Raw genomic sequence first — 26663 nt, 5'->3', positions numbered from 1 at the left:
AGGGTTGTAGAGCCATCATTATTGTTATTATTAATCACACAATGCAGTGATTTGTTATTACTTACAAAAACGACGGTGTACTGTAAGTAAAAAAACAGTGTAAAAAGAGAGTTTTTAAAATATTTGTACATTTAAAAATTTGTATAAATAACCTGTGATTATAACGTTTTAATTTCTGGAGTCCGTATTTACTATCCATATTTCCTTTTGACACTGGAAGAGATTCAAGATTTGCCATCAGAAGATTTATAGACGATTTAAGTTCTTCAACGTAAAGAGACTCCATTTCTTTGAGTACAAATTTAGGCATTAGTTTGCGATTTTTTTCCATTTCTCCTACTCTTTGCATTCTACCGTCCAATTCCCGTCTTATAGCTGCTGCTTGTTCATCGGCAGAATCTAACTAAAAATACTCATATTTACCTGTGGAATGTATATATTATAATTAAAATATAAGCTTACCATCAAGGCGTTAAATAATATTTGATGCTCGAATTTTTTTACTAGCAATATTTGTTGAAACATATCATACAATTGTTCTTTAGAAAGAATTAACTCGCTATTCAGTGATTGCTGCATTCGAGATGGTCGCTTAGAATCTTCTTCTCCAGTACCCTTTAATATAATGTCGAATTTCGCCATCCATGAAGTTAGTACGGTTTCTTTACTAAGACCATCTATCTCAGGTAAAGATCTTAAATAAAATAGTTATACTTCATATAGTATAAACGCAACTTCATATATTGTTTGTTGATTATACCTGACACGTTTTTCTATATTATTGCGAAAAACTTCTCGAAAATCGTGCTGTGATGATGCACCAGATTGGACCATTTTTAAAACTCGTTCCGATTTAAGAAAAACGTCATGGTAACTCTGCACAGCATTTTGAAATGCTTCATCTGCCATTATTTGAGTTTCGCCTTTAAGAAACGCCTAACAATAAATTGTTAATAGTTCATTAATGGTAATTTGTATGTGAAAAGAAAGACTTTGAAGAATTGCAGAAAGCTAAAAGCTAAATGCTAAAGATTTGTTGGAGGGATTTAACAGCAAATTGGCTATACTCGAGTTTCTCGACTATCATAAATAAAATTATAAAAGTGTGGGCGTGGCAGTTTTGGGGTTTGACCAGGATCACTATCAGATCCAGTGGATCAAGCTAGAAACTTGAGAAAAAGCATGCAGATTCCAGAGGCATATGTAGATAAAGCGCAAGAACCTAAAGCCCAAACCGCCCAACACACACACGGTCACAAACGTTAGAGTGGGCGTGGCAGAAATTTTGTTGACAAATCGATAGAAATTTACAAGATTAATAAAAATATGAAAAAATATCGAAACATTTTGCCTGTGTGCGTACAGGCATACAGATATTGATAATAATAACTAAGCTAGTCTATTTGGCCATGTCCGTCTATATGTCCGTATAAGCGTCGAGATCTCGGGAACTATAAATGCTCAAAATGTTCGTTAAATTTTATATGGGGTCATCTAGTTTGGAAGTATTCATGGCTTCTTCTTTTATATTTTATTCTTGCCAGTTGCGATGGCTATGTGGCGAGTTGAATTTTTATAGGGACACCGTCACAGCGGCCTGCTCACGAAATGATATATATATGTAAATATGTATTTTCTTGTACATATAGAATATAAAAAAGCGATGGCATTATGCAACTAAATATAGAATATGGTTCGGTCTGTTTTGAACCACAGTTTCTGAGTAGGGCAATACTGCAATACTTTTGTGTTTGGTGTAGTCATATCTTCTATAGTTGTCTTCAGTCGGGCTTCTCCTTTGGGTTTCCAGGGTCCAGCTATTTGTTTAGGACGTTTTTGTAAAGTAGTTGGATACGCTTAATGCCGTTTTCTACAGAGTCTTTGAAGCATAGTCTCTACTTTCCAATTCCCTGGCGGACCCCAGGAAATGTGGGTCCCACATTACTCCCAAGTGTGAAATTTTTCGGAGGAATAAAAATACATTTGATTTGATCATCAAGGAGAGTGGATGTGACCATGTCCTTATATTGCTCAAAGTAATATCTGATAATCATATATGGATCGATTTGCCACGTAATGGCAGTAATATTAGAGTTATATCTTATGCAGCAAAAAATTATCCTTGAATACGTTTTTCTGAAAGAATTGCCGTATCGCGAGTAATGTATATTCTGTTAACCATCAGAGTTCATTCCACTACAATGGGAAGAAAATGAGATTTGAAAAAATCAAAACTTTGGGCGCACAGTCTGGGTTTGTTTTGGAGTCGACATGACGCTAGTCTTGCAATAGTGTCAAAGATTTCAGATGTTATGTCAGCCTTGGTTCGAACGCAGCAACGTAGAATGTTTCTTTGATGCTAAATGAAATATATTAGCTATTATGTATAGCAACGCTAAATGGTTTTAGTTGTTTGAAGCTCGGCCGATATTCGGAGCAACACAACATGCATTTTTACTGAATTTTAACACATTATAATACTTTTGTTTCTTACTTGAAATCGCTGAGTTATAATTTCCAACTGCTGTTTGCTTATTTTAGTTTGCCGCTTAGTCATATCCGTGGGTTGTTTAGCATTAAAAGGGTATGAAATACATCGTGAAATAAATACATAAAGTTGAATTCGTCGTTTACGTTCCTCTTCTTCACGTTCATGTTTGTCCTGAAAAAAATTTGATATATTAGTTTTTTTTGTATACATTTGAAATTTATATTGTCTGCACCGACCATAATAATATATAGAAAGGGTTGTTTTGTAAATCCCTTCAGCATTAAAAACCAGAGAAACCCCTTTAGCTGGTCCCACATAAAAAGCTGATATAATACAACCTGTTTCGAAACGTGTATTCGAAACAACCGTTCGATGCTGGAAGAATTTTTTAATCTAATTTTCGATCCCCGAGGAAGCGATGGCAAATTTCTTACTTTTACTTATGTCCTACTTTCTTTTCTTGCATTGTCGCTTTCTTATATACCATTAATGGTATATAATTGTAGCTGGCCGGCAGGAATGGTAACAACTGATAGATATTGACTAGACAAACAATAAAAGGAAGAAAAATCAACATTTTTTGGCGTGGCTGTTTAGGGCGTGGCAAAATGTTGTTTGACATATCGATAGAAACTTACAAGACTAATAGAAAAATGAAAAAAGTAGTAGTTTTGTGCTGTTACACAAAAGCTTGCTCCGTGTCTCTGGAAGCTGCGTGCTTAATTTTAATCAGATCGAGACGTTCACACTGGTCAAACTTTTCAACGATTCTAGTACAGGGCAGCATAATTTCCTTTTTGCTGCACTCAATTAATATCGTAGTCATCGGAAAATATTTTTTTTTAATGTAGGTACATGTCTAAAGTTTTTATTTATATTTTTTGAAGAAAAAATCTGATAGGTGACGTCCCCCATTCTCCATACATTGCGTAAACCAATTTCTGGCGTTTGTCGTGATTCTTGTTAGCATAGCAGGGGTTATGTTGGCAATTTCTTCTTGAATGTTGGTTTTCTAATCTTGTAGAGTACTTGGACGGTTCACATAAACACGGGATTTCAAAAAACCACATAGCAAAAAAATCACAAGGGGTCAGATCGGTAGAGCGTGCCGGCCATTCCAAATCGCCCCAACTATGATAAGGCGTTCTGGAAAGTGTTTCCTCAAAACAGCCATGCTCGTGAAGTGTGTGCTGTTGCACATTCTTGTTGGAACCAAAGACACTAGAATATTAAGATGCATAACGGCCATACATTGGTTTGTCCAAAGACACTAGAATAACAATATGCGTAACGGCCATACATTGGTTTGGCACTATGCAGTAACTTTTTTGGTGACGGCCAAAATTGCTCTTTGTCCGCTCGCTTACGCTGAGAGCGTAAGAAATCTAAAAATAGAATTTGCTTGCTTGTGTGAGTAAAAACAATAGACGACAACTTATGTATGTGTGCGTACTTGTGCTAGAAGACGATTTTCGGTCGGAAATCAATTCTGATCGAAGAAAGGAATTTACATATTTGGAGTTTTGGCCAATTTGATAGCAATATGATGAAATAAAATAATAATTAAAAATTCACGCCCTGACAATTATAATTTTAAAGATTTTTAAATTCGTTTGTTAAAATCGCCACTCGAATTAGCTACCGTTTACATATTTATATATATGTTGATAATTAATTATGTGTAATATATATAACATTCATTATATACTTAAAACCATAATGAGAAAACACTACTTTCATTTGTGCACTTAATGCATTGCTCAATAATAAACTTTTTTATACACATTTGTTTTTTATTATTTTTAAAAATATTTCAAAACCTTTAATGTGTACAAAGATTACAAAAAAAAATCTGATGGTGCCATTAGTTTCCCGAAATCCGAGTCTATTGAGTAATATTTATAAAATAAATAAAAATATGAAAACTGTTTATTGCAAAAGTCATATCTTGCGGCATGAAGTGCGGACACAAGCACTCAACAAGCCTTATTAATTTTTCACACGTCACACGCTGAATACTCTAATGACAAATATTCTACTATAGTCATTTTTGAAATTTATTTTGTGATATTATGATTCGGCTATTACTATTTCTAAGCTATATTTAAATCGCGTTTGACCGCCGAAGTGTGAAGACGTTTTTATCGAGCTCCGCACAAAATCGGTTGTTTTGAGTGAAGTGAATAAAGTAAACTAAATAAAAAATCCGAAAGCGAAAGAGACGCTCTATGCGATGCAAGATCGCTTAAATATAAAGTGATTTGTTATCTTAAATTATAAAACTATGAGTCAGAACGACACTCGCGCTCAGCGACAGCGCAAGCAAGACGAACGCCGGCTCTCAATTCAACGCAACAACGCGTACTTCTCCTACGTCTCACCGACAATCCCAAACGCAGACATCGAGCGGTCAATAACCCATAGCCCAAGAAACCTTCTTCTACCAACAAATCAAGAAAGAGCGCGCTCCTGCTCTCCCGCTCTCTTAGCTCCGACAGAAGCCCCGCTACCTCCAACAACAACAGCTGGAGATAGACCGACAGCCCGCTCTACCTCGTCATCGGCTGCACCCGCTCACGCTCTGACTGAGTCAGCGAAAGCAAAACCGCAAGCAATAAACGGTACTGCTGCACTACCAGCAAAACAAAACGAAAACGTAAACAAAAAAGCTGGGTCGACCTGGCAGACTGGAATGGACCGCTACATTACAATAAAGCGAAAGCTCAGCCCAGAAAATTCAGATTTGGAAAACAAGCCGAAAAATACATGCGACAACTCTACCTTGATCAAAAATGTAGCCCCTGCAAATACCAACAGATTTGCCTTGCTGGTAGATACCACTGAGGACGTGCCGCTGGGATCCGTTGATATCGAACCGAAGAAAACAAAACCTCCGCCAATATACATCCGCGAGAAGAGCACAAGCGGTTTTGTAAATACTTTGATTGGCCTTATTGGAAAAGATAGCTTTCATATAATTCCCCCCGTAAGAGGTACTATCAATGAAATCAAACTTCAGACGAAAACGGAGGACAACTACAGAAAAGTCACAAACTATTTTACCGCACAAAAAATAGGCTTCTACACCAGCTTAAAAGCAGCAAGGGCCTGCAAGTAGTCCTGAAGGGCATTGAGTCTGATGTTACGCCCGAAGAGATAACTGAGGCGCTAAAGGAAAAGGGATTTTACGCCAAAAGCGTGTTCAATATCAACAACAGAAACAGGCAGCCCCAACCACTCTTCAAGATTGAGCTTGAACCAGAAAACAAGCCTCCTAGAAAAAACGAGGTTCACCCAATTTACAAACTCCAGCTCCTTCTGCACCGTAGGATCACGGTAGAAGAGCCGCACAAACGTAACGCTCCTGTACAATGTACAAACTGCCAAACTGCCAAACTGTCACGAGGTCGTATTGTACACTTCGCCCGGTGTGCGTAGTCTGTGGAGATCTCCACGACTCCAAACAGTGTCAAACTAACAAAAAAAATGCATGCGAAAAAAATGCAATAACTGTGGGAATAATCACACAGCAAACTACAGAGGCTGTCCAATCTACAAAGAGCTGAAAATCCGTCTTCACAAAAGAGTGAACACGGCGCGGGCACACCAAGGAACAGCTACGCTGATACCATCAGAGACAGTAAGTAATTTTCTCGAAAGCAGCAAGTTTCGCTCCCTGGCCTACATCCAACACTAACAAGACAACATTTGCAAACGTTTTAAAATCAGGTATGACGCCTCCAACCCAAAATTCCCGAACTCCACATGAAGTGCACACAAAATTAGACACACAACAAAACTATAACCCAGCTGCGCAGCAGGAAACAAAAACTGAAGCTATGATACAAGCCTTACAACAGAGCATGATGGAATTTATGACATTTATGAAGACCACCATTGGACCAAGACCACCACAGATCCCCAACTGCAAAACAAAAGCTAAAAGTAGCCACACGGAAACTGGCCAACGCTCTGAAACAAGAAGAGGACGACGATCAGCGCCGATACATAGAGCAACTCACACCAACAGGCACAAAACAAAAGTCACTGTGGCGAGCCCACTCAACTCTTCGCCCACCGACTGAAACCGTTTTGCCGATAAGGAATTCCTCAGGTGGCTGGGCCCGTAGTGATGAAGACAGAGCCACCACATTTGCCGCTCACCTACAAAATGTGTTCACGCCAAACCAGGCTACTAGCACATTCGCGCTACCGTCCTAACCCGTAAACCACCAGCAACACACCCCAATTGTGTTTCGTCCTAAAGAAGTAACTAATATAATCAAAGACAATCTCAGACCGAAAAAATCCCCCGGCTGCGACCTTATAACACCGGAAATGATCATCCGGCTGCCACATTCTGCAGTTCGCTACATAACCAAGCTCTTTAATGCCATCACCAAACTTGGTTACTTTCCACAACGATGGAAGAGGTCGATTATCATAATGATTCCAAAGCCTGGTAAGAACCACACAGTCGCTTCATCTTACAGACCAATAAGTCTACTCTCATGTATTTCGAAACTATTCGAAAAATGCCTGCTGATCCGACTTAATCAACATCTGATATACCACAATATAATCCCAGCCCACCAATTTGGATTTCGCGAAAGCCATGGAACCATTGAACAGGTGAATCGTATTACAACGGAAATAAGAACTGCATTTGAATATCGCGAATACTGTACAGTAGTATTTTTAGACGTATCCCAAGCATTCGACAGAGTCTGGCTCGACGGCCTAATGTTTAAAATTAAAACATCCCTACCCGAAAGCACACACAAACTTCTAAAGTCTTACCTCTATGACAGAAAGTTTGCAGTGCGGTGCAACACTGCCACTTCCACTGATCATACAATTGAGGCTGGAGTTCCCCAAGGCAGCGTTCTTGGGCCAACCTTATACCTCATCTATACAGCTGACATCCCTACAAATAGTCGCTTAACGGTATCCACATTTGCCGACGATACAGCTATCCTTAGCCGTTCAAGGTCCCCTATCCAAGCTACAGCACAGCTGGCACTGTACCTCATCGACATTGAGAAGTCACTCTCTGACTGGCGAATAAAAGTAAACGAGCAAAAATGCAAGCACGTGACGTTTACGCTAAACAGACAAGACTGTCCTCCGCTCTTGTTGAACAACATACCACTCCCGAAAGCAGATGAGGTAGCGTACCTAGGAGTACACCTTGACAGAAGACTCACATGGCGCAGGCACATTAAAGCCAAAAAAACCCAACTTAAACTCAAAGCCAACAACTTACACTGGCTCATCAACTCTGGTTCTCCGCTCAGCCTAGATTACAAGGTCTTGCTTTACAATTCTATATTGAAACCTATCTGGACCTATGGCTCACAGTTATGGGGCAATGCCAGCAACAGCAATATTGACATCATACAGCGAGCACAATCAAAGATTCTGAGAACCATCACTGGGGCACCGTGGTACGTTCGGAGTGAAAACATCCAAAGAGACTTAAATATCCCATCAGTTACCAACGCAATCACGGAACTTAAGGAAAAATACCATAGCACGCTTTACACGCACCCCAACCACCTAGCGCGAGGTCTAATCCAGCTCAGCAGCCGTTCCCTTTCCCCCACGAAAGGACCTACCAACCCAGCGAATAAATTATTAGGGCCGTTTAATCATAGAACAGTTGGAAAAATAATACAACTGTTCAAGAAATACTTGTTATAGTTAAGATTTTTAAACTTATTGTTAGTTCTTATACAAGAAGATTCAATACATAAAAAAAAAGCAAAGTAAAAAAAAAAAATATTTAAATAATAATAACGTTAAGGCAAGATGCCATTTGATTAAAAATAATATTATATTATATTTTTATTATGATTACGATTATTATTATTATTACGATTATAATTATTATTTCGGTTATTATTATTATTTCGATTATTATTATTATTACGATTATTATTATTATTTCGATTATTATTATTATTACGATTATTATTATTATTTCGATTATTATTATTATTACGATTATTATTATTATTACGATTATTATTATTATTTCGATTATTATTATTATTACGATTATTATTATTATTTCGATTATTATTATTATTACGATTATTATTATTATTATTTCGATTATTATTATTATTACGATTATTATTATTATTTCGATTATTATTATTATTACGATTATTATTATTATTTGATTATTATTATTATTACGATTATTATTATTATTTCGATTATTATTATTATTACGATTATTATTATTATTTCGATTATTATTATTATTTCGATTATTATTATTTCGATTATTATTATTATTTCGATTATTATTATTTCGATTATTATTATTATTACGATTATTATTATTATTTCGATTATTATTATTATTTCGATTATTATTATTACGATTATTATTATTATTTCGATTATTATTATTATTACGATTATTATTATTATTACGATTATTATTATTATTACGATTATTATTATTATTACGATTATTATTATTATTACGATTATTATTATTATTACGATTATTATTATTATTACGATTATTATTATTATTACGATTATTATTATTATTACGATTATTATTATTATTATTATTATTACGATTATTATTATTATTTCGATTATTATTATTACGATTATTATTATTATTACGATTATTATTATCATTACGATTATTATTATTATTTCGATTATTATTATTATTTCGATTATTATTATTATTACGATTATTATTATTACGATTATTATTATTATTACGATTATTATTATTATTACGATTATTATTATTATTACGATTATTATTATTATTACGATTATTATTATTATTACGATTATTATTATTATTACGATTATTATTATTATTACGATTATTATTATTATTACGATTATTATTATTATTACGATTATTATTATTATTACGATTATTATTATTATTACGATTATTATTATTATTACGATTATAATTATTATTACGATTATTATTATTATTACGATTATTATTATTATTATTACGATTATTATTATTATTACGATTATTTTTATTATTACGATTATTATTATTATTACGATTATTATTATTACGATTATTATTATTATTACGATTATTATTACGATTATTATTATTATTATTATTACGATTATTATTATTATTACGATTATTATTATTATTACGATTATTATTATTATTACGATTATTATTATTATTACGATTATTATTATTATTACGATTATTATTATTATTATTATTTATTATTCAATTTATTATTATTTATTTCAATCAATCAATCAATTTACCTCTTTCACCTCTTACAACAATATATCGGTTTCTACTTACATGCGGCTCTCCAGTTTCATGTTTTTCGCTGGTTAGAGATGGCGATGGTGACAATGGCCTTGGCAATGAGTTTGCCCTTGACGATCCAACACTTTGATTTAAAGTCTCATGCGAAATTCCACTGAACAATAAAAAAATTATTTGTTGCTTCATTTTATAATACAAATTATACAAAATAATTTTGTGTTAAACCAGTCAAGAGAAATAATTTTTGTATTCCTATCACTATGAACGACACTCCTCGTAGTGACGAATCGTAGAAAAATATTTTAAAATTTTCTCATATTGACAGAAACTGGCAGAAAAAAAAGTTGAATCAAAATTAAAGTTTCGAGAAATTTGTGAGATAGATAAATGTCAGAAGACAAGTCCTAGTAGGGACACAGCACACCAGGAGAATTTCCGATAAATACTACACAATATAGAAGAGAGAATCCTTTAAGCGAGTTCCCCGACTATCAGATACCCGTTACTCTGGCATATCGATAGAACTAAAGGAATAAAATAAAAAATATATAACAAAAATTTCGAAATTGTTGCCGTGGTTTTGGTATATCGATATAAATGCCTGTGAGATCTGCACAGGCAACAAGCCTAGTATACTCTTTTATCCTGCGAGTAATGGGTAGTACAAGAGAGCACGTCACAGTAATGGAAGGTTTGTGTACGTAAGAGTTTGAAGATAGGTGGTAAGAAACTTAATAAATGGGAAAAAGGTATGTGGGCGGTACGTTGGTCGTGGACGAAATGTTTTTGCATACCGACGGAAAGTGAAAAGAATAGCAAGAGAGAGAAACAATTTGAGCCAGAAAAATTTTGAAATTTCTTGATCCCACTTCCACTAGCACTTGGTATCTGATAGTCGTGGAACTCCATTATACTATTTTTCGATCATCATTTTATTGGCTTTATCTTAAACTTTAACTATATATCGCAGGCTATCGTGCACACGGTCATTTGACCTCGAATGTCTGTCACTTACTTGTACCAACAAAATTACTAAATATTTCGTACTAAATAAACACACAAAAATAAAATTTATTTTAAAATATAGACCCATAAAAAATAGAACATTATTTAAAAAACGAACACAATGCACAGAAATTGTTTTTGTAATGTGTTTAAAAATTATGCATTGTATGAACGTTACCAACCTCGGAATACCATTACTGGGCACCTCAAGATTTCCGGTATCAGCTCGGCTGCCACATATTTGCTCATTTTTGTTAGAGGTTGATCCTAAAGCTGTTACACCAATGTTCCCGACATCGTTGCGTTTACAAATAGAACTTATATTAGATTGTCTCTGATTTCCGATCAAATCTGTATTAGAGCCAGATATAGGAATATTTGATTCTACAACGGATCCTGCAGATCCTCCAATTATAGAAACGGCACTTGTTCCTTTGGTCGCATTTGTAAGACGTCCTTTTGATGAAACGTTAGGAACAGAGTCATCTTCCCCTTCTTCCTCACTTGAACTAGGATCAATCATGGTAAAAAAATAACTGGACCGCGATTATTTGTTTTTTAATCCTAAAAATAAAAGAAATCAAAATTATATTAGAAGTCAAAATATCTATAATTTGTAAGCACGAGTACATTTATTTTTAACTTTCCGAATATTCCGTTAGAGCTTTATAATATAGTGCTCCGATTCGGCCAATAGTTTCATGCAGATATCTGAGAGATTAGTTTGCATAGAAATGGACCGATGGGCAAATAAAAAGGCGGACATGACTGTATCGACAAGCTCAGTCTGGTGATACTGATCAAGAATATTTGCGATGCACATTTATAACCGTTACTCGTAGAGTAGAAGGGTGATTAGATTCGTTGAAAAGTATGTAACAGGCATAAGAAAGCGTTTCCGACTATATAAAGTAAATATATTTTTGATCTGGATCAATAGCCATGTTCTTCTGTCCGTATGAACGTCGACATCTCAGGAACTATAAAAGCTAGAAGGTTGAGATTCACCATACAGATTCTAGAGAGAATGGTCGCAGCGCAATTTTGTTGACCCATCTTGCCACGCCCACTCTAACGACCACTCTAACGCCCACAAACCGCACAAAATCTTACGCCCACACTTTTCAAAACGTGTTGATATTTTTTCACATTTTTATTAATCTTGTAAAAATTTTTATAAATCTTTTAAAAACGACATAAAACCACCCAAAACTGACACGACCACATTTTTTAACCATTTTTCGATATTTTTTCATAAGTTTATTAGTCTTGTAAATTTCTATGGAACTGCCAAAAAAACTTTTTGCTACTTTTTTTTTTAATTCGTTCTCATTTTATTTTCCAGTATCTATCGATATTCCAGAAAAATTACGAAATTCCGCGTTCGCATTCACATTAGCTGAGTAACGGGTATAGATGGGGAACTCACATTATATCTTGTTTTAATTGAATCAGTATATCCTCTGCAACAGTATAACACGAAAAGCAGGTAACTTCGACCAACCGAAGCTTATGTATCCAACATCTCCTGCATTAATGCTAGCTTGGAAAGTTATTTGATGATTTTTATAGTATAATGTTGCACAAATTACCCAATTTAACTAAAATTAACGCTGTTGTTACATTTTTAATTTACTATTTTTTGTTATAATGCACATCACGTTTTCATTGAGTTTTTCAAATTCCTACCTTCTGTTAATTTAATTACTAAATAAAATATTTCTATCTTTATTGCTTAGCCATTATCACTGGAGTGGATCTTTATACTTTTAAAAAATTGCGGACTTATAAATTTCCTACTTGGCCTCATAACAACTCTTATTGTCCAATAGGGTAATCCAGCTGATTGCAAAAGGTACAGACTACACAAACGGAAATATCAGTTCCTGAATAAATTCTTATCAAACAAAATAAAACCCTAACCTCGACTATCAGACTAATAAAAATATAAAAATATTTCAAAAAAATGTTCAAAAGTGTGGGCGTGGCAGTTCTCGGCAGTTTGTGAGCGTTAAATTGGGCGTGGCAACATAGTTCAATAAACTTGCGCTAAGTCTATGTCTAGAATCAGTATACTTAATCTGGCAAATCGATAGAAATTTACAAGACTAATAAAAATATTAAAAAATATCAAACCATTTTTGTGGACGTTAGAGTGGGCGTGGAAACATGGGCCAATAAACTTGCGCTAAGTCTATGTCTACAATCTGTTTGCCTAATCTCAATCTTCTAGAAAGGGCATGAGCAATATATGTTTGGTACTCCGATTTTTTAGGCAAGGCTAATAATAAAACGAAATTTATCAAAACGCTTTTTAAACATGTGGTTTTAACAGTTTTAGGTGTTAGAGGGCGTGTCAGCAAGCATCTTAGCTTCTTATAAACTGACAAGACTAATAAAACTATGAAAAAGATCAAAATATTTTCAGAAGTGTGGGATTCGCAGATTAGTGCAGTTTGTGGGCGTTAGATTGGGTGTGTCAAATCAATAGAAATTTGCAGAACTAAAAAGAAGTGAACAAATGTAAAAACATATTTCAAAAATGTGAGTGGGGCTTTATAGTTTCCGAGCTCTCGTTTTTTCTCAAAAGTTAGTTTATCTTGTTTATGGCCCTAAAAGTTGAAAGGGCTTTTAATGACTTCAAAGAGTAGTTAGGAATATATGTAACTTCCTTTATGTGGCGTCTGTACGCCACCTCGAAAACGTTCCCTCTTTAATACTCCTTCTCCCTCTCGATGCCTTTAGATGGACAATGGGTATCTGAAAATCTAAAAAGTGGTACCGGGCTTTTTTTGTTATTATGATATTACTATTTATTACACTGATCGAAATAACCTTAGCTTGTTTCTTTTACTCGTTGTATTGATACTTATAAATCGTTTGTTTGAATTTATAATACGCTAGTTGGTGGGGAAATTAAAAAAAAAAGGGGAATGTATAACTAATAACTTAGAATAGAAATAACCAATGTTGATGTTTTTTCATCAGAAGTCATTCACCCTCTTGTAAACTAGGATCCCTGCAGCAAACTAATTCTTATTTTCGTTAAGTTAAAAAAAACTTGTATTTTTATTTGTTACACACCACCATCTGAAATATGTATATATTTGTTTACCACCACCATTTAAGGGTTGAAAAATCGAGCAATTACTTTGGGGAGGTTAATTGTTTCAAATACCTTATATATTAGATTTATGCTTGTCGACGTTCGGTAATGTATGGTGCGTATAATATAGCTTTAAGTTATCAACAAAGTTTATCACTATTTATATTGTTTCGAGTTACACGATAACAAAACTTTGCATGTGAATGACTAAACGAAATTCATAGTATAATTATTGACAACAATATAAGTATTTTAATGTATTTTCAAGGCGACATCAGGTTTATTTCACAAATCATCTACTTCTATTTATACTGTTCTCTATTTTCACATATGAATAAATGGTTTTCGTTTGAAGAATAGTTATGCTGGAGAAGCAATAAAAATCGATGGAACTATCGATAACATCGATTGTTGTAACCCTGCTACCCCCGATACAGATCCTGTTTTCAACGATTTGGTTGATAAATTGCAGAAAATTCTGATAATTTATGTAAAGCAGGACTGTCACACAATTCTATTTAAATTATACATAAATATAAAAAATACGAAATCTATTTTTGTTGTTAAAGGAATTTTTAAAATGCTTATTTTTGGTTAAGAAGAATTTCCCAATAACTATTTTATAAATGTTTTGTATTTTATATCTATTTAGTTTATTCAGTTCCAAGAAATGGAATATTTTTGATAGATATGACAGAAAACTGTCAAGACAAATAAAAACATGGTGGAGCTCCATAGTCAACTCGGTACTCGGTACAAAAAAAGACAAACTCTGGCCAGCATGTGGGCTTGTACAAAACAATCTCACCTAAATCTTTAAAAAAATGAATCTTAGTCAAAAATAAGTTTCTGAACTATAAGCATTAAAATTATCTGTTTTACTGCCTGTCATGCTTGACAGAATAGCATTAGAGTTTTAAAACACTATTAACAATGAGCACAAAACATTGATACTAGGATATTAGAAACCTGCATTGATCTAACCTGGCAAATTGTTTTCAAACCGATATAAATGGTCACAAATAATGATATTAAAAAAATTAATGTATAAAAGTAAAGTAAGTATTTGTCCAAAAACAACAGCTCTTTATTCTGGTCCACCGAAATCATTTTATATGGTACTCCGTGGATTATAGTCATAAATCATGCTTCAAACGCTATTGTGAGTACAGGTGGCATGTTAAAACTGTTTTAACACGGTCACACTGTTCTTCTCTTTGTTCGGGTCGCTTTGAAAATTATGTATTCAAATGAAATTGTACGATAAACAAATTTCAAGTTTTACTAATTTGTAAAGTATAAAAAATACTAATCATTGAAATGCATCAAAAAATGTGCGCACTTAGTTAATGTTTGATCAAACTGTTTTGGTACAGTCGTCGGCGACTTGCAATATTTGTACATATATGTATGTATGTACATGGACTTTAACTCAATACAGTGTTGCCAATATTCCTGAAGTTTTACCGTTAAGGTATAATTATATTGAATTTATTAAGAGGTACTCTACAAAAATAATAAATTTAATCACGAGTTCCGAAGTTTATAATCTCAATATATATTACTATTTATTTTGGCTGTGCCTTTCAACTATTCGTTATGTATATGCAAATGTATGTACATACATACAAACTATTTACACAAATAAAAGTAGATAAAACGAGATCGGAAATTTAAAAAATAGAAACCATTTGAACACAATAATAGGATATTTTTATAATTTAGAGTGTATTGCCGACTAAAATATATATTAAGGCACACAATCGAAATTAAACCAAATTATTTTTATTCCAGTTGCGGCAATATCGTTTAAGGCAAAACTTTGTTATTAAACACATTAAATAATTCTGTATGGGAAAACACGAAATGTAATAAACTAATTTATAACAATCTAAATAAAATCGGCTTTAATAACTAGCATTACTAAGCGCACTATGGTCGGTTCTCAAGAAAAAAAAAACAATCATATCGAATTATCTGAAACACATACGATAGACAAAAATAGCTCATATACAACTGAAAATAATTTAAACACAACCCCTCTGGAAAACATACAACTCTCAAAATCACTTTCCCCTCCTACATCATTACCTCAGATACAAATTCCGATGATTAACCAAAATTCCACACATACTGGTATCGCTCAAAATAATCCTGAAAAACCAAACCATCATCCATATCGGGACAGTGGATTACAATATTTCACCCGATGCTTTGAACCATTGGCAATGATTAATGATAGTAAAGAAGACTTGCCCACGCAGCATTCAAATAATATTGCCAATTACACTGGAGATATTCAAATTTTACCCATTTTCGATTGCTGCGAAATTTCGGAGTCTATTCAAGGTAATAAATTTTTGTCCTTAATAAGTATGTAAATGATTCTTTTAATTGAATTAAAAATTATAGCTATATCGTTACCCATTGTAACATCTCCATCAAAGACAACAGATGTTCCGGGGTTGTATTTGCATACGATTTCGGAAAATTCTAAATCAAAGTCGGAACCCGAATGTGAATCGCTAATTTTAGTCAAAGAATCTTCTGCAATGGAAAACCAAACGATTTTATGTCACGAGCAAATTATTATGTCTGGCCAACAAAAATGTGAATTACAGGAGAAACCGAAGGTTCTGGTCGTTTCCCCACAACAAGTAATGATTTTATATATGAATAAACTAACTCCATACGAGCGAACAGAAATACTAACTTATCCGCAAATATATTTTATTGGCGCCAACGCTAAAAAGCGCCCAGGAGTCTATGGCCCAAATAATTCTGAATACGACAATGAACAAGGTGCTTACATCCATGTACCGCATGATCACGTAGCATATCGGTATGAAATGTTAAAGATAATCGGAAAGGGTAGCTTTGGACAGGTCATTAAAGCGTATGATCATAAAACTCACGAACATGTTGCCTTAAAAATAGTGCGCAATGAAAAGCGGTTTCACCGCCAGGCCCAAGAGGAAATTCGCATTCTTCATCATTTACGGCGTCACGATAAATATAATACTATGAACATCATACACATGTTTGATTACTTTACTTTCCGCAATCATACATGCATTACATTTGAGCTGCTCAGCATAAATCTTTACGAATTAATTAAGAAAAATGGATTTAAAGGCTTCAGTTTGCAGCTGGTGCGAAAGTTTGCACATTCTTTGCTACAATGTTTGGATGCACTTTATAAAAATGATATTATTCATTGCGATATGAAACCAGAAAATGTTCTACTGAAGCAACAAGGACGTTCTGGTATAAAGGTAAGTCCGTTGCTTTAAAATGACGGAACTTAGTAGAGGCTCTATTATACAGAGGTGGTCAAAAGTATTTACACAACGAGCTTTTTTTTCAATTAGTTGACAATTGAAAAAAAAGCTCGTTGTGTAAATACTTTTGACCACCTCTGTATATATGACAATTACTCGAAGATAAAGGGTAGAACTATAATAAAAGAAAAGATGGGATAAAGCCATGAGCGTCCGTATAAGGGTCGCGAGCACGCGATACTCGTTAAATAAAGGGTATACTGGATCGTTGAAAAATATATAAAGTATATATATTCATGATCAGGATAAATAGCTGAATAGATCTGACCATGTCCGTCTGTCCGTATGAACTTCTCGATCTTAGGAACTATAAAAGCTAGAAGTTTGAGATTAAGCATACAGATTCTAGAGACATACATATACGCAGAGCAAGTTCGTTAACCCTTGTTACCACGCCCACTCTAAAGCACAAAACTGCCACGCCCACACTTTTGAAAAATGTTTTGATACTTTTCATATTTTATCTATCCATTTGCCAAAAAACTTTTTGCCACGCCTACTCTAACGCCCCAAAGCTACCACGCCCATACTTTTGAAAAATATTAAGATATTTCTTCGTTTTATTCTTGCCAATTTTTATCTGTATACCAAAAACATAGAGGCCAAGGAAAGAAAAAGCTAGCTTCAAGTTAGTTTGGCGCGTGAACGATTTCATGTCGTTTGCAAGCCCGAGAAAAAAATTGCAACTTGTGTTTGGCCACTTAAGCCAGCGTACTTAGTGTGCCCAATTATTTTACATGGCCAAGAATTATTTTTTTACTTGCCCAGGCTTACTTACGGAAACAGACAAAATTTGTATCCATAATTATTTTGATTCGGACAAGTGTACAAAGTAAACTATTCATATGCCCAAACTTCAAAGCGAGCAGTTAAAAGTACCTCAAAAGAGCAGTCTGCACGTTAAGATATTTCGAGAAGCAGAGAGAGAGAAGCAGGTGTTCTTGAATTTATATATTGCCAATAATCTGGCGTATATTATACTTATATATTATACTTGGCGTATATTTATACTTAAAACAATAAGATTACGATTTCCTTGCTTTTATTTTCAATTTATTTTCCGACTTCCTATGGCAGTGTAATAAATGCCAATTTCTATTTGTGTAAGAATTATAATTTTATATCTTCTGTTTAATTAAAGGTAATTGACTTTGGGTCGTCTTGCTTCGAGAACCAGCGTATATACACATACATCCAGTCACGTTTTTATCGCGCTCCAGAGGTAATTTTGGGGGGGAAATATGGCAGAGCTATCGACATGTGGTCGTTGGGTTGTATTTTAGCAGAGCTGCTTTCAGGCCATGCATTGTTTCCTGGTGAAAACGAAAGCGATCAGTTGGCTTGCATTATTGAAGTTTTAGGAATGCCCAATAAAAATATACTAGCCAGCTCGAAGAGGTCAAAATCGTTTTTCAGTCCAAAGGGGTATCCTCGATATTGTACTGTTCGAACCATGTCTGATGGAATGGTGGTCCTAATCGGCGGACAGTCACGTCGTGGAAAACAAAGGGGCCCGCCATGCTCAAAAAGCTTATCTAAGGCGCTGGATGGATGCAAAGATCCCCTCTTTCTTAATTTTATACGTGGTTGCCTTGAATGGGATGCAGACAAGCGATTAACACCTTCAGAGGCTCTAAAACATCCATGGCTTCGCCGTCGCTTACCGAGACCGCCAAGTAGCTCAAGTGGCTGTGGTGGGGTGAGTGGATTATGTCCTAGTAGAAACGAATCCCCAGTTACAGGTAAACTCGATATATAGAGTAATAAGTTTTGTTTAACGAATGTTGTTTACAGGGCAAAATAGGAACTTCGCAGCAGAAATAACTACATCATCAACGTCTGCTACATCTATATCTTTAACGATTAAAAAGGAAAACTGCCATTCCAGTCTTCGTCTCCACCATGGTGCTGTTGCAGAAACGGATTTCAAACTTAAAAAATCCGTTCCAGAGGGATCATCAACCGCAACAAAAGAACCTATGATAAACAGTGATATTCTTCTAGAAAGTTTTAGACAAGCAACTGTTGTATCACCACGTATACCATCAAAACATTCTGCTGATTCCGGCGGAATGAGTTGTCTTAGCGCTGTGGATGTGGGGCCATCGAGATATTATCCGTATATGAATAACAATGAAAATAACAGTAATTTTATCAATTATTTCTTATATTAAACTTTTGTCAACTTTTAAATGTATTTTAGGGTTATTCTCAAGCTCGTTAAACAGCTCGGCCAACTCATTGTCACATTTGGAGCAAGCCACAAAATTAGATGCTTTCGGAGAATACTCGGCGTCAACAACACCAAATTTACTATCGAAAAATACTGGCTGCTCGTTTAACTCAGGTTCTATGAACATCGATGTTGCACAAGAGTCTTTGGTTAATATAGCTAGTAATTACGCATTGGATAAGTCTATTGACATTATTGGAAAATCAAATGTGTCGCTTCATACGAATAAATTAAAAGTACAATCGAAGGATATGTAGCTAATTTATGACAATATGCAATAAGTCATTTAAGAGATAAGAAGCAGATCTTTATTTTGTTATCAAATTATTTGACAATGCACTGCCATACAAGTGATAAACTAAATAAGTCTTGGCCCTTATTTGCATTACTATAGACGAAAATGGACAGAAAAGATCTCACAAAGATAAATTAAATTATATGCATTTTAATTAAAACAAGGAAAAAAAGCTTTGTTTGACAAGCCGAAGATTATTTACCCTTGCAGTTAATACCATGATTTAGTTATTGAAATTTAACTCTGAGACTTGTGTTTTTCGAATGGTGACTATTGCAAGTTAATCTATGTTTTAGTTGACAAATTTTTATATTAGTCAAATCGTTGATGTTAAAAAAAAATGATACAGAAAGAGTTATAAAATAATATACTCATCCAATTTGTACATTAATTATTAATTATTATTATAATTTTCAAAACAGTGATCTTTGCCAATTTTTTATTAATTATTTAACAATTTTCAAAACATGGTTCTTTGCAAAGGTAGATAGGCCAACAAAGAAAGCTTTGTTCGGCAAGCTTATATGCCCTTGCAGTTAATAACACATTTAAATTATATAAAAAGCACGGTTTTAATAAAGTTTAACTCCGATTATTTAAATCGTTTTTATTCCAGTTATATGTATATCATACAGAGTAATCCAACTTAAATTTAAGTAGGATTCCCCTTATACTAATATATTAAAAAAAACATAAATTATTAATTCAAATCAGTGCAATTTGCCTGGGTAAAAACATTATAAATAGGAATTGGAAAGGCTGCGGAAAAACGGATGATCGACAGTCTGATAATATAAAGGTTTATCACTTATGGGTAAAAAGCACGGCGTTGGGGCTGATTAAAAAATACATTATTTTCTTCCGCAAGGGTATAGCAACCGTATGTCCAATTAATATATTGGAATTAAGGCTTACCGAAAATGTTGTGAAATTTGTTTAATGTCGCAAACTTACATGTATAAAAACATTAATACAAGATTTTATATCTATCTTGCTTATTTTATGTTAACTTTTATCTTTTATGAACTGCTAACGATAAAATGTTAAAATAATTTTGGTACAAGGGATTTCTGTGACAATCCAAAAAATATTGCTCATTTTGCATATACAGCTGTGTTCATAAAAATAGCAGTGCGTGGGACCTGCGGGCATAAGATATAAAATTCCTATGATATACAGTTTTAATGGTCAAATTTTTTTACAATATCATTTGGTAATTCATTTTAAGCAATTCAACAATCGTTTCACTTTTATTGTTCACTGAAAAAGCAGTGCTATGAAAAAATAGTAACAAAATTCAGCTCGACTTAGAACGTTTTTTTTTTAATGTGTTAATTAGGACCTACTACTTGGTTGGATAGCCTTTGTTAGCCAACACAGCCTTACACCCACGCGGTATGTAGTAAACCAGGTCCTGGCAACGTTTGGGAGGAATTTTTGACCATGCATCCTGCACAACTCTGCGCCTTAGACGTCGGGGAGTTCTTCGACAAAAATTGTTTAATGTCCCCCAGAGGTTTTCAAACGGGCTTACTTAGGAAGATGGTGCTGGCCACGGCATTAAATCTATTCTATTTTGGGTGAACCAATTCTTAGCCGATTTGCTTGTTTGTTTCGGATCATTATCATGTTGGAACGTCCATTTTAAGGGCATATTCTGTTCAGCATATGACAGTAAGACATCACTAAGTATATTTACATATGCGTTTTGGTCTGTAAAATCAAAAATCATATGTTATGGACTCATACCATTGTAAAAAAAACAAGCCCATACCAGGATTTTAGGTCCACCATGATTGAAAGTCTTCAGTGGATGTTTTGGGTGGTACTCCGTGTTTGGAGGTCGTCAGATATACTGTAGTGAACCATTTCCACCAAATAGCACTATTTTTGATCCATCAGTCCAAAGGATATTAAGCCATTTGGAGACTGGCCAGTTTAGGTAGGTTTTAGCGAGGCTTAACATTATGCCTTGGGCTAAGTAGGAACACCTTTCGTGGACTCCTCGCACTTAAATTCTGATTCAGTAGTCGTCTCCGAATTGTAACGTGGCTGATTCCCAAGTTCGGCTTAGTCTTTATGTCCCTAAAGGATGAAATGGATAGACTTTGCTGCAACGAACTATGCGTCGATCCTCTATATCTGTCTATATCGGTCTTCCATTCATATTTAATGGCATTGGATACCATTTTGGCAGAACCTTCAAGGTTTTTTTGAATGGGCTTATACGTTTTTCCTTCCTTTCTTAGCTTAAGAATTAACTTTCTTTTTTCCTGGCAGCAGTGCTGTCCTCTACCTACTAAAATATAATTTTTTTTATATTTTTTTTTTAATTTATTGCCCTTTTAAATATACGAATTAACTTAGCCAAACACGCTTTTTAGAAAATATTGATAATTTCGGGACTTTACGTTGGACAAAACCGGACACTGATATTCTTATGAACAGCCTAAAGGTTTTGAATTTCCTCAAGAATGTGAATAAAAAAAGGATAACATGAAAAACTAACGGGATTTTCTTATTTTCCCTATCTACACATTCAATTTTACAAAAATAAGTGGAATAAAAAAAAATCGATTCCGAAAAGGGACATGAAAAAATACCTTTGTATTTCTCGCACTGCTATTTTTATGAACACAGCTGTATGTAATATGTATACATACAGTCAAGGGCAGTCAGTCACAACAAGCGAGGAGCCATACGTACTCGTGGATAGTCGAGGAGAGGGGTAAGGACGCGGCCGGGTACTCCAGTCGGAACGGAGTCTGAAGGCGGAGGAGTAGGCTAGAACGTCCGACAGTTGGTGAACTAGAACGCGCGTTCAAGGAGTCAGTGAGTCAGAGCGTGCGGAGAAGTTAGTGAAGGAAGAGCAACCTGTGGAGGTGTCGTGCAGCAAGAGGCCCGCAGGACACGGAAGGACGAGCAGTGCAAGTGGAAAGTGAGCATGAACCTGGCGTGTTTAAAAGGGTCAGACGATACACCCTGCCCCATAACATCATAATCCTATTCGAGCCGGCACGTGGTCCGTTGTCAGGAGCAACGCGATCACCGGAGGAGTCAGCCGTGAAAACATTACAATTAAGCGACTTCAATCAGAACCTCTGTCTTTTCCTTGGTCGGACAATCACACAAATCATAAATTTGGTTGGACGAATTCACAAACTCTCTGAGCTAGCCGTTGCAACTCGTAGCGAGCAGAAATAAGAAAAACAGTTCGTTACAGCGTATCAGTTGCCTTTGCACAATTTCCTGGTCCGTTTTGTCATTATGTGGCCAGCCCAGAGTGATATACGTTTTTATTTTATAAAATCAGATGTCTTTAAATTTCAAATAGCCCATTTTTTTAAATTAAATAATCTTTTTAATGCTGAAGTCCCCCTGCAGAAATGTGGGATAAGCACTAGTCATTTTATTCAAATTTTGGTAGTATATATTAAGCCGAACAAAATTAATATATTCAATATTTAAGGAATCTTTTACTTATTTTATACATAAAACATTTGTCAATGTTAATACACACAATTATCACAACTCCTTATTTGAATAGGAAGGCGCTCTGAAATTATACCTGATGATTAAGATTAATGGTAAAATGGTGTAATTTTTGACCATTTTTATTGCGTTTTTTTTTTTTTCAAATCATATGAGCTGAAAATAACAAATCTTATCAAAAGATCCACAATAACTTAAAAACTTAAAATTTGTTTTCTCTCATCGGTATATTTTGTTTGTGACTATGTAGTTCTTGGAAGTAAGTGTTGATACATATATTTGTTTCGTCACAGTCTAACAGTTTCCATTTACTAAAACTAAGGTAACAAATTTAATATGGTGTTTGGTTATACCGTTTATACATAGATAGCGTTAAGTCGTTTTTATCATAATACATTTGTAAACGTAATGTTCAGTGAATCAATAGTATGAATTGAAATAAACGGTCTACACATATAACAGCGCATGTTATTTTAAGTTCACTGAGTTTGACAAACTGTAAAGGATATGACCTTTTAAGCCTTGTAGAATTTAACATAATTCCTCCAAAAAATTATATCGAATTTTCACAACTTGATCATTTATAACTCAATATCCAATGTGTCAGATGCAAGAACCATTGTTTCACTATTGTTGTCATCTACCAAAGCGGATAGGGAGTCATGTACCATGACTGCAGACATATCAACTGAATTATGTTGATCTTCGTCTACTGTGCCAAGTGACCTATGGGAAGATGAGAGAAGTGGATCATCGCAATGCTCAAGCCTACTAAACTCTGAGTTCTGAGCCGAATCAGACAAACTACGAATTTCTCGTATACCCGTGTGGTGAGAATGATTTGGATAGCCATCACGCGATGGCAATTGGTGTTGAATATAGCACGAAGTACTGCAACTAATACCGCAACAGTCATCTGATGCTAAACTTGATTTGCCTCTAAAAAGGCTTTCATCAGCCTCCGAAAAATTCTTTGGTTCAAAACTTGCACTATTCAATTGTTTTGAACTCGGTGATTGTGGCGCGGATTCCATGTGACTATGCGAGGACAACATCGGATCGCCGCCTTGGACTGCATACTTGCAATCATCCATAAACTCATCAATCTGATTCATTCTCATATTTCCATCGACACCATCAACAACTTGTATCTTTATAAGTGAATCATTATATTAATAAATAATATTTTCTTGCTTATGAGGGCTTACTTTTTTTTCAACAGGTTTGTCAAATAGTGATCGACGACTCCGAGAAGCAGTAGGCGACAGGCTAAAACTTTTAAGATAAGGTTGAGTAGGCGCTGATAGTGATGTTAAGTGGTTTTCTGATAACGTAATTCCATGGGACTTGGCCTGCATTTCCAATTCCTTAGCAAAAAAAAAAAAAACTTTAGTTACAGAATACAATTTAAGCGATTAAAGTGTACTTTTATTCGAGACATGAGCTTTCGATTTTGTAACTCTACTTGACGTTGACGTAACTCATTTTGTCTTAAGCGAGTCACTTCATGTTTCAAGCATTTAATGTAGTCAACAGAGGACTTCAATATTGTCCCCTTATTTGGACGAATATCTCGAACCACTTCGTAAAAAGCATCACTGCCCTTTGGCAAAAGGGTACCAAGCTCTTTTATTCTGTCATTTATATTAAAGCGTCGCCTTCGCTCAACTGAAATGAACAATACTAGTATTAAGATGTTTTGTAAAGATCATTGTATAAAATTACTCATATTGTGGTTGTCTTTCTTTTGTCTGTCCTTGGCTAGGGCATTCATTTCAGCATCAGTTAAATTTTGAGGTTCCTGTTTAATTGAAAGCTCAGAGTTGAAGTTTTTATCAAAGTTAAAAGAGTCATTTTGTAAAATATCATCAAAGATGTCATCTGGCTGAAAGAAATATAATGTTAATTTTCAAATAAATCTATATCAAAAATTGAAAGTCAAAAAGGTACTTATATTTATAAATGACTAATTATGTAAAGAAAAGTGTAAGATACAAAATACAAATAAAGCACAAATACAATATTCATTGATTAAGTAGCGACCTTTATCGTTAACAAACCCACATAAATATGGATAATTTAATTGGTTCTACAAAAACATATTTAATACTAGTTAGTTTTTGTTAATCTGTGTTTACTTACATCGCTGTCGAATGATGGTAGCTGTAAATTTAAATAAATTGATAAACTAATTATTAATATTAAAATAAAATATGATCTTGAAATTGGCAGATTAGCTTAAAGTATATAAATAAAATTGTTCCGGTGTTTTTTATAAGCTTTTTTTTAATAGATTTCAGTTCGGCATCTTTGATGTCAGCTGAAATCGGTCTTTATGTTCAGTTTGGTTTGGCAATTCATGACGACTGGGTTAACAGCTGAGCAGTGATATCAAATCCTTTTACTCCACGAGTAACGTGTAAACAAATCTGCTTATAACCTCTTTATCAATTTCAAAACATAAAACTCCTTAAAAAAACACCTTTTACATACATATTTTAAAGATGTTTTTTATCGATATATATAAAAACATTTCAAGAATCCAAATTTTGATACAATTATACCATAATTCTTAACGTTTTTTAATACGTATATATTTTTTTTGAAAAAGTATATTTTTTCAAAAGAATTTTTGAGACTTGACCGCTACGCTGATGAAGTCATAATTTTCTTACAAAACGTTTGTTTTCATTACTGATTTTTTATTATTGTTTCAAATTTTTTAACAATAGACAATTTTGTACTCACCTCAGAGACACTCGTTGCAACCGAACTTACGCTCGGCGAAATAGGAGCTGAGGTAGACTGTAACGAACTTGATGTACTGGAAATTCGAATTGAATTAACAATCCCTGAAGAAGAACGCGTTAAGCTTAGGCTTGAATTAGCTTTAATAAGTCCCAACTGGGCGGTTCTTGCATTTTCTGGTTCCCCAGAACCATGATTATTAGGTCCAAATATAGTTGGCTCAATTGGATTTATGTCATCACATCGTACAAAACTACCACCGAATGGGGAAATTGGCATTGCGTCATCGGAAGGCATAATTCTTTTAGCACTCACAGCCGAATCGCATCCAAATCGGTTTGTACGCTCCAATGGGTCGCAAATATCTTTCTGTAAAGATGAATTTTGAAGATTTACCGTTGACACCGAATTATTTGCTAATTTTATCTGCAGTTTAAAATGGTATCCTAATATGAATTTATTTTGTGGCCAATCAATTTTAAGGACTTACTTCGCTGGTATGACTGCCCCATATAGACGGCTTAAAGGATTCACTGAGATATTGTCTCACTTGATTCTTTTGCTTTTGGATAACGTGATACCTTGTGGGGTTTTCAAGCACTGTACTGACCTGTAATTTATTTTCGTTAAAATTTTATATTTCTGTTCCAGG

At 34.4% G+C, this 26663-nt stretch overlaps 3 protein-coding genes across 21 annotated transcripts in view; 1 reads left to right on the top strand and 2 right to left on the bottom strand.

Moving 5' to 3' along the window:
- LOC117146337 (calcium-dependent secretion activator) overlaps window positions 1-14260 on the bottom strand; it is a 34501-nt gene extending 20241 nt beyond the window's left edge. For 3 of the 9 annotated variants that reach the window (XM_033312455.1, XM_033312457.1, XM_033312458.1), the window contains exons 1-7: window positions 10979-11319; window positions 9825-9945; window positions 2495-2662; window positions 761-936; window positions 463-694; window positions 153-403; window positions 66-80 (exon numbers count right to left, since the gene is read on the bottom strand). In XM_033312455.1, coding sequence (XP_033168346.1) covers window positions 66-80; window positions 153-403; window positions 463-694; window positions 761-936; window positions 2495-2662; window positions 9825-9945; window positions 10979-11319 — 1304 coding nt within the window. Of the gene's footprint in view, window positions 1-65; window positions 81-152; window positions 404-462; window positions 695-760; window positions 937-2494; window positions 2663-9824; window positions 9946-10978; window positions 11361-13974 lie in introns of those variants that run through there. The other 6 variants (XM_033312459.1, XM_033312462.1, XM_033312461.1 and 3 more) reach the window with 5 other exon arrangements.
- Window positions 14261-15085: 825 nt separating this feature from the next.
- LOC117146333 (putative dual specificity tyrosine-phosphorylation-regulated kinase 3 homolog) lies at window positions 15086-19901 on the top strand. 4 transcript variants are annotated; one of them, XM_033312436.1, is made up of 6 exons: window positions 15086-15160; window positions 15999-16251; window positions 16315-17177; window positions 18385-18985; window positions 19038-19388; window positions 19447-19901. In XM_033312436.1, the coding sequence occupies exons 1-6, from the start codon at window positions 15143-15145 to the stop codon at window positions 19731-19733; spliced, it is 2373 nt and encodes a 790-aa protein (XP_033168327.1). In that variant the 5' UTR covers window positions 15086-15142; the 3' UTR covers window positions 19734-19901. The 4 variants fall into 4 exon arrangements, with proteins under 4 accessions (XP_033168327.1, XP_033168328.1, XP_033168329.1 ...); XM_033312437.1 differs by lacking the exon at window positions 15086-15160 and adding an exon at window positions 15171-15376; XM_033312438.1 differs by lacking the exon at window positions 15086-15160 and adding an exon at window positions 15171-15403.
- A 452-nt stretch (window positions 19902-20353) lies between these two features.
- LOC117146334 (transcription factor E3) overlaps window positions 20354-26663 on the bottom strand; it is a 16372-nt gene continuing 10062 nt past the window's right edge. For 2 of the 8 annotated variants that reach the window (XM_033312441.1, XM_033312439.1), the window contains exons 3-9: window positions 26502-26621; window positions 26012-26437; window positions 25406-25426; window positions 24989-25148; window positions 24690-24931; window positions 24472-24630; window positions 23110-24414 (exon numbers count right to left, since the gene is read on the bottom strand). In XM_033312441.1, coding sequence (XP_033168332.1) covers window positions 23845-24414; window positions 24472-24630; window positions 24690-24931; window positions 24989-25148; window positions 25406-25426; window positions 26012-26437; window positions 26502-26621 — 1698 coding nt within the window. In that variant the 3' untranslated portion in view covers window positions 23110-23844. Of the gene's footprint in view, window positions 22071-23109; window positions 24415-24471; window positions 24631-24689; window positions 24932-24988; window positions 25149-25405; window positions 25427-26011; window positions 26438-26501; window positions 26622-26663 lie in introns of those variants that run through there. The other 6 variants (XM_033312442.1, XM_033312440.1, XR_004459794.1 and 3 more) reach the window with 5 other exon arrangements.

This window comes from Drosophila mauritiana, chromosome 4 (assembly GCF_004382145.1).
Source record: "Drosophila mauritiana strain mau12 chromosome 4, ASM438214v1, whole genome shotgun sequence".
NCBI classification, from domain to species: Eukaryota; Metazoa; Arthropoda; class Insecta; order Diptera; family Drosophilidae; genus Drosophila; species Drosophila mauritiana.
The sequence above is the reverse complement of the archived record's forward strand: the minus strand, read 5'-3'. Positions and strand labels throughout refer to the sequence as shown.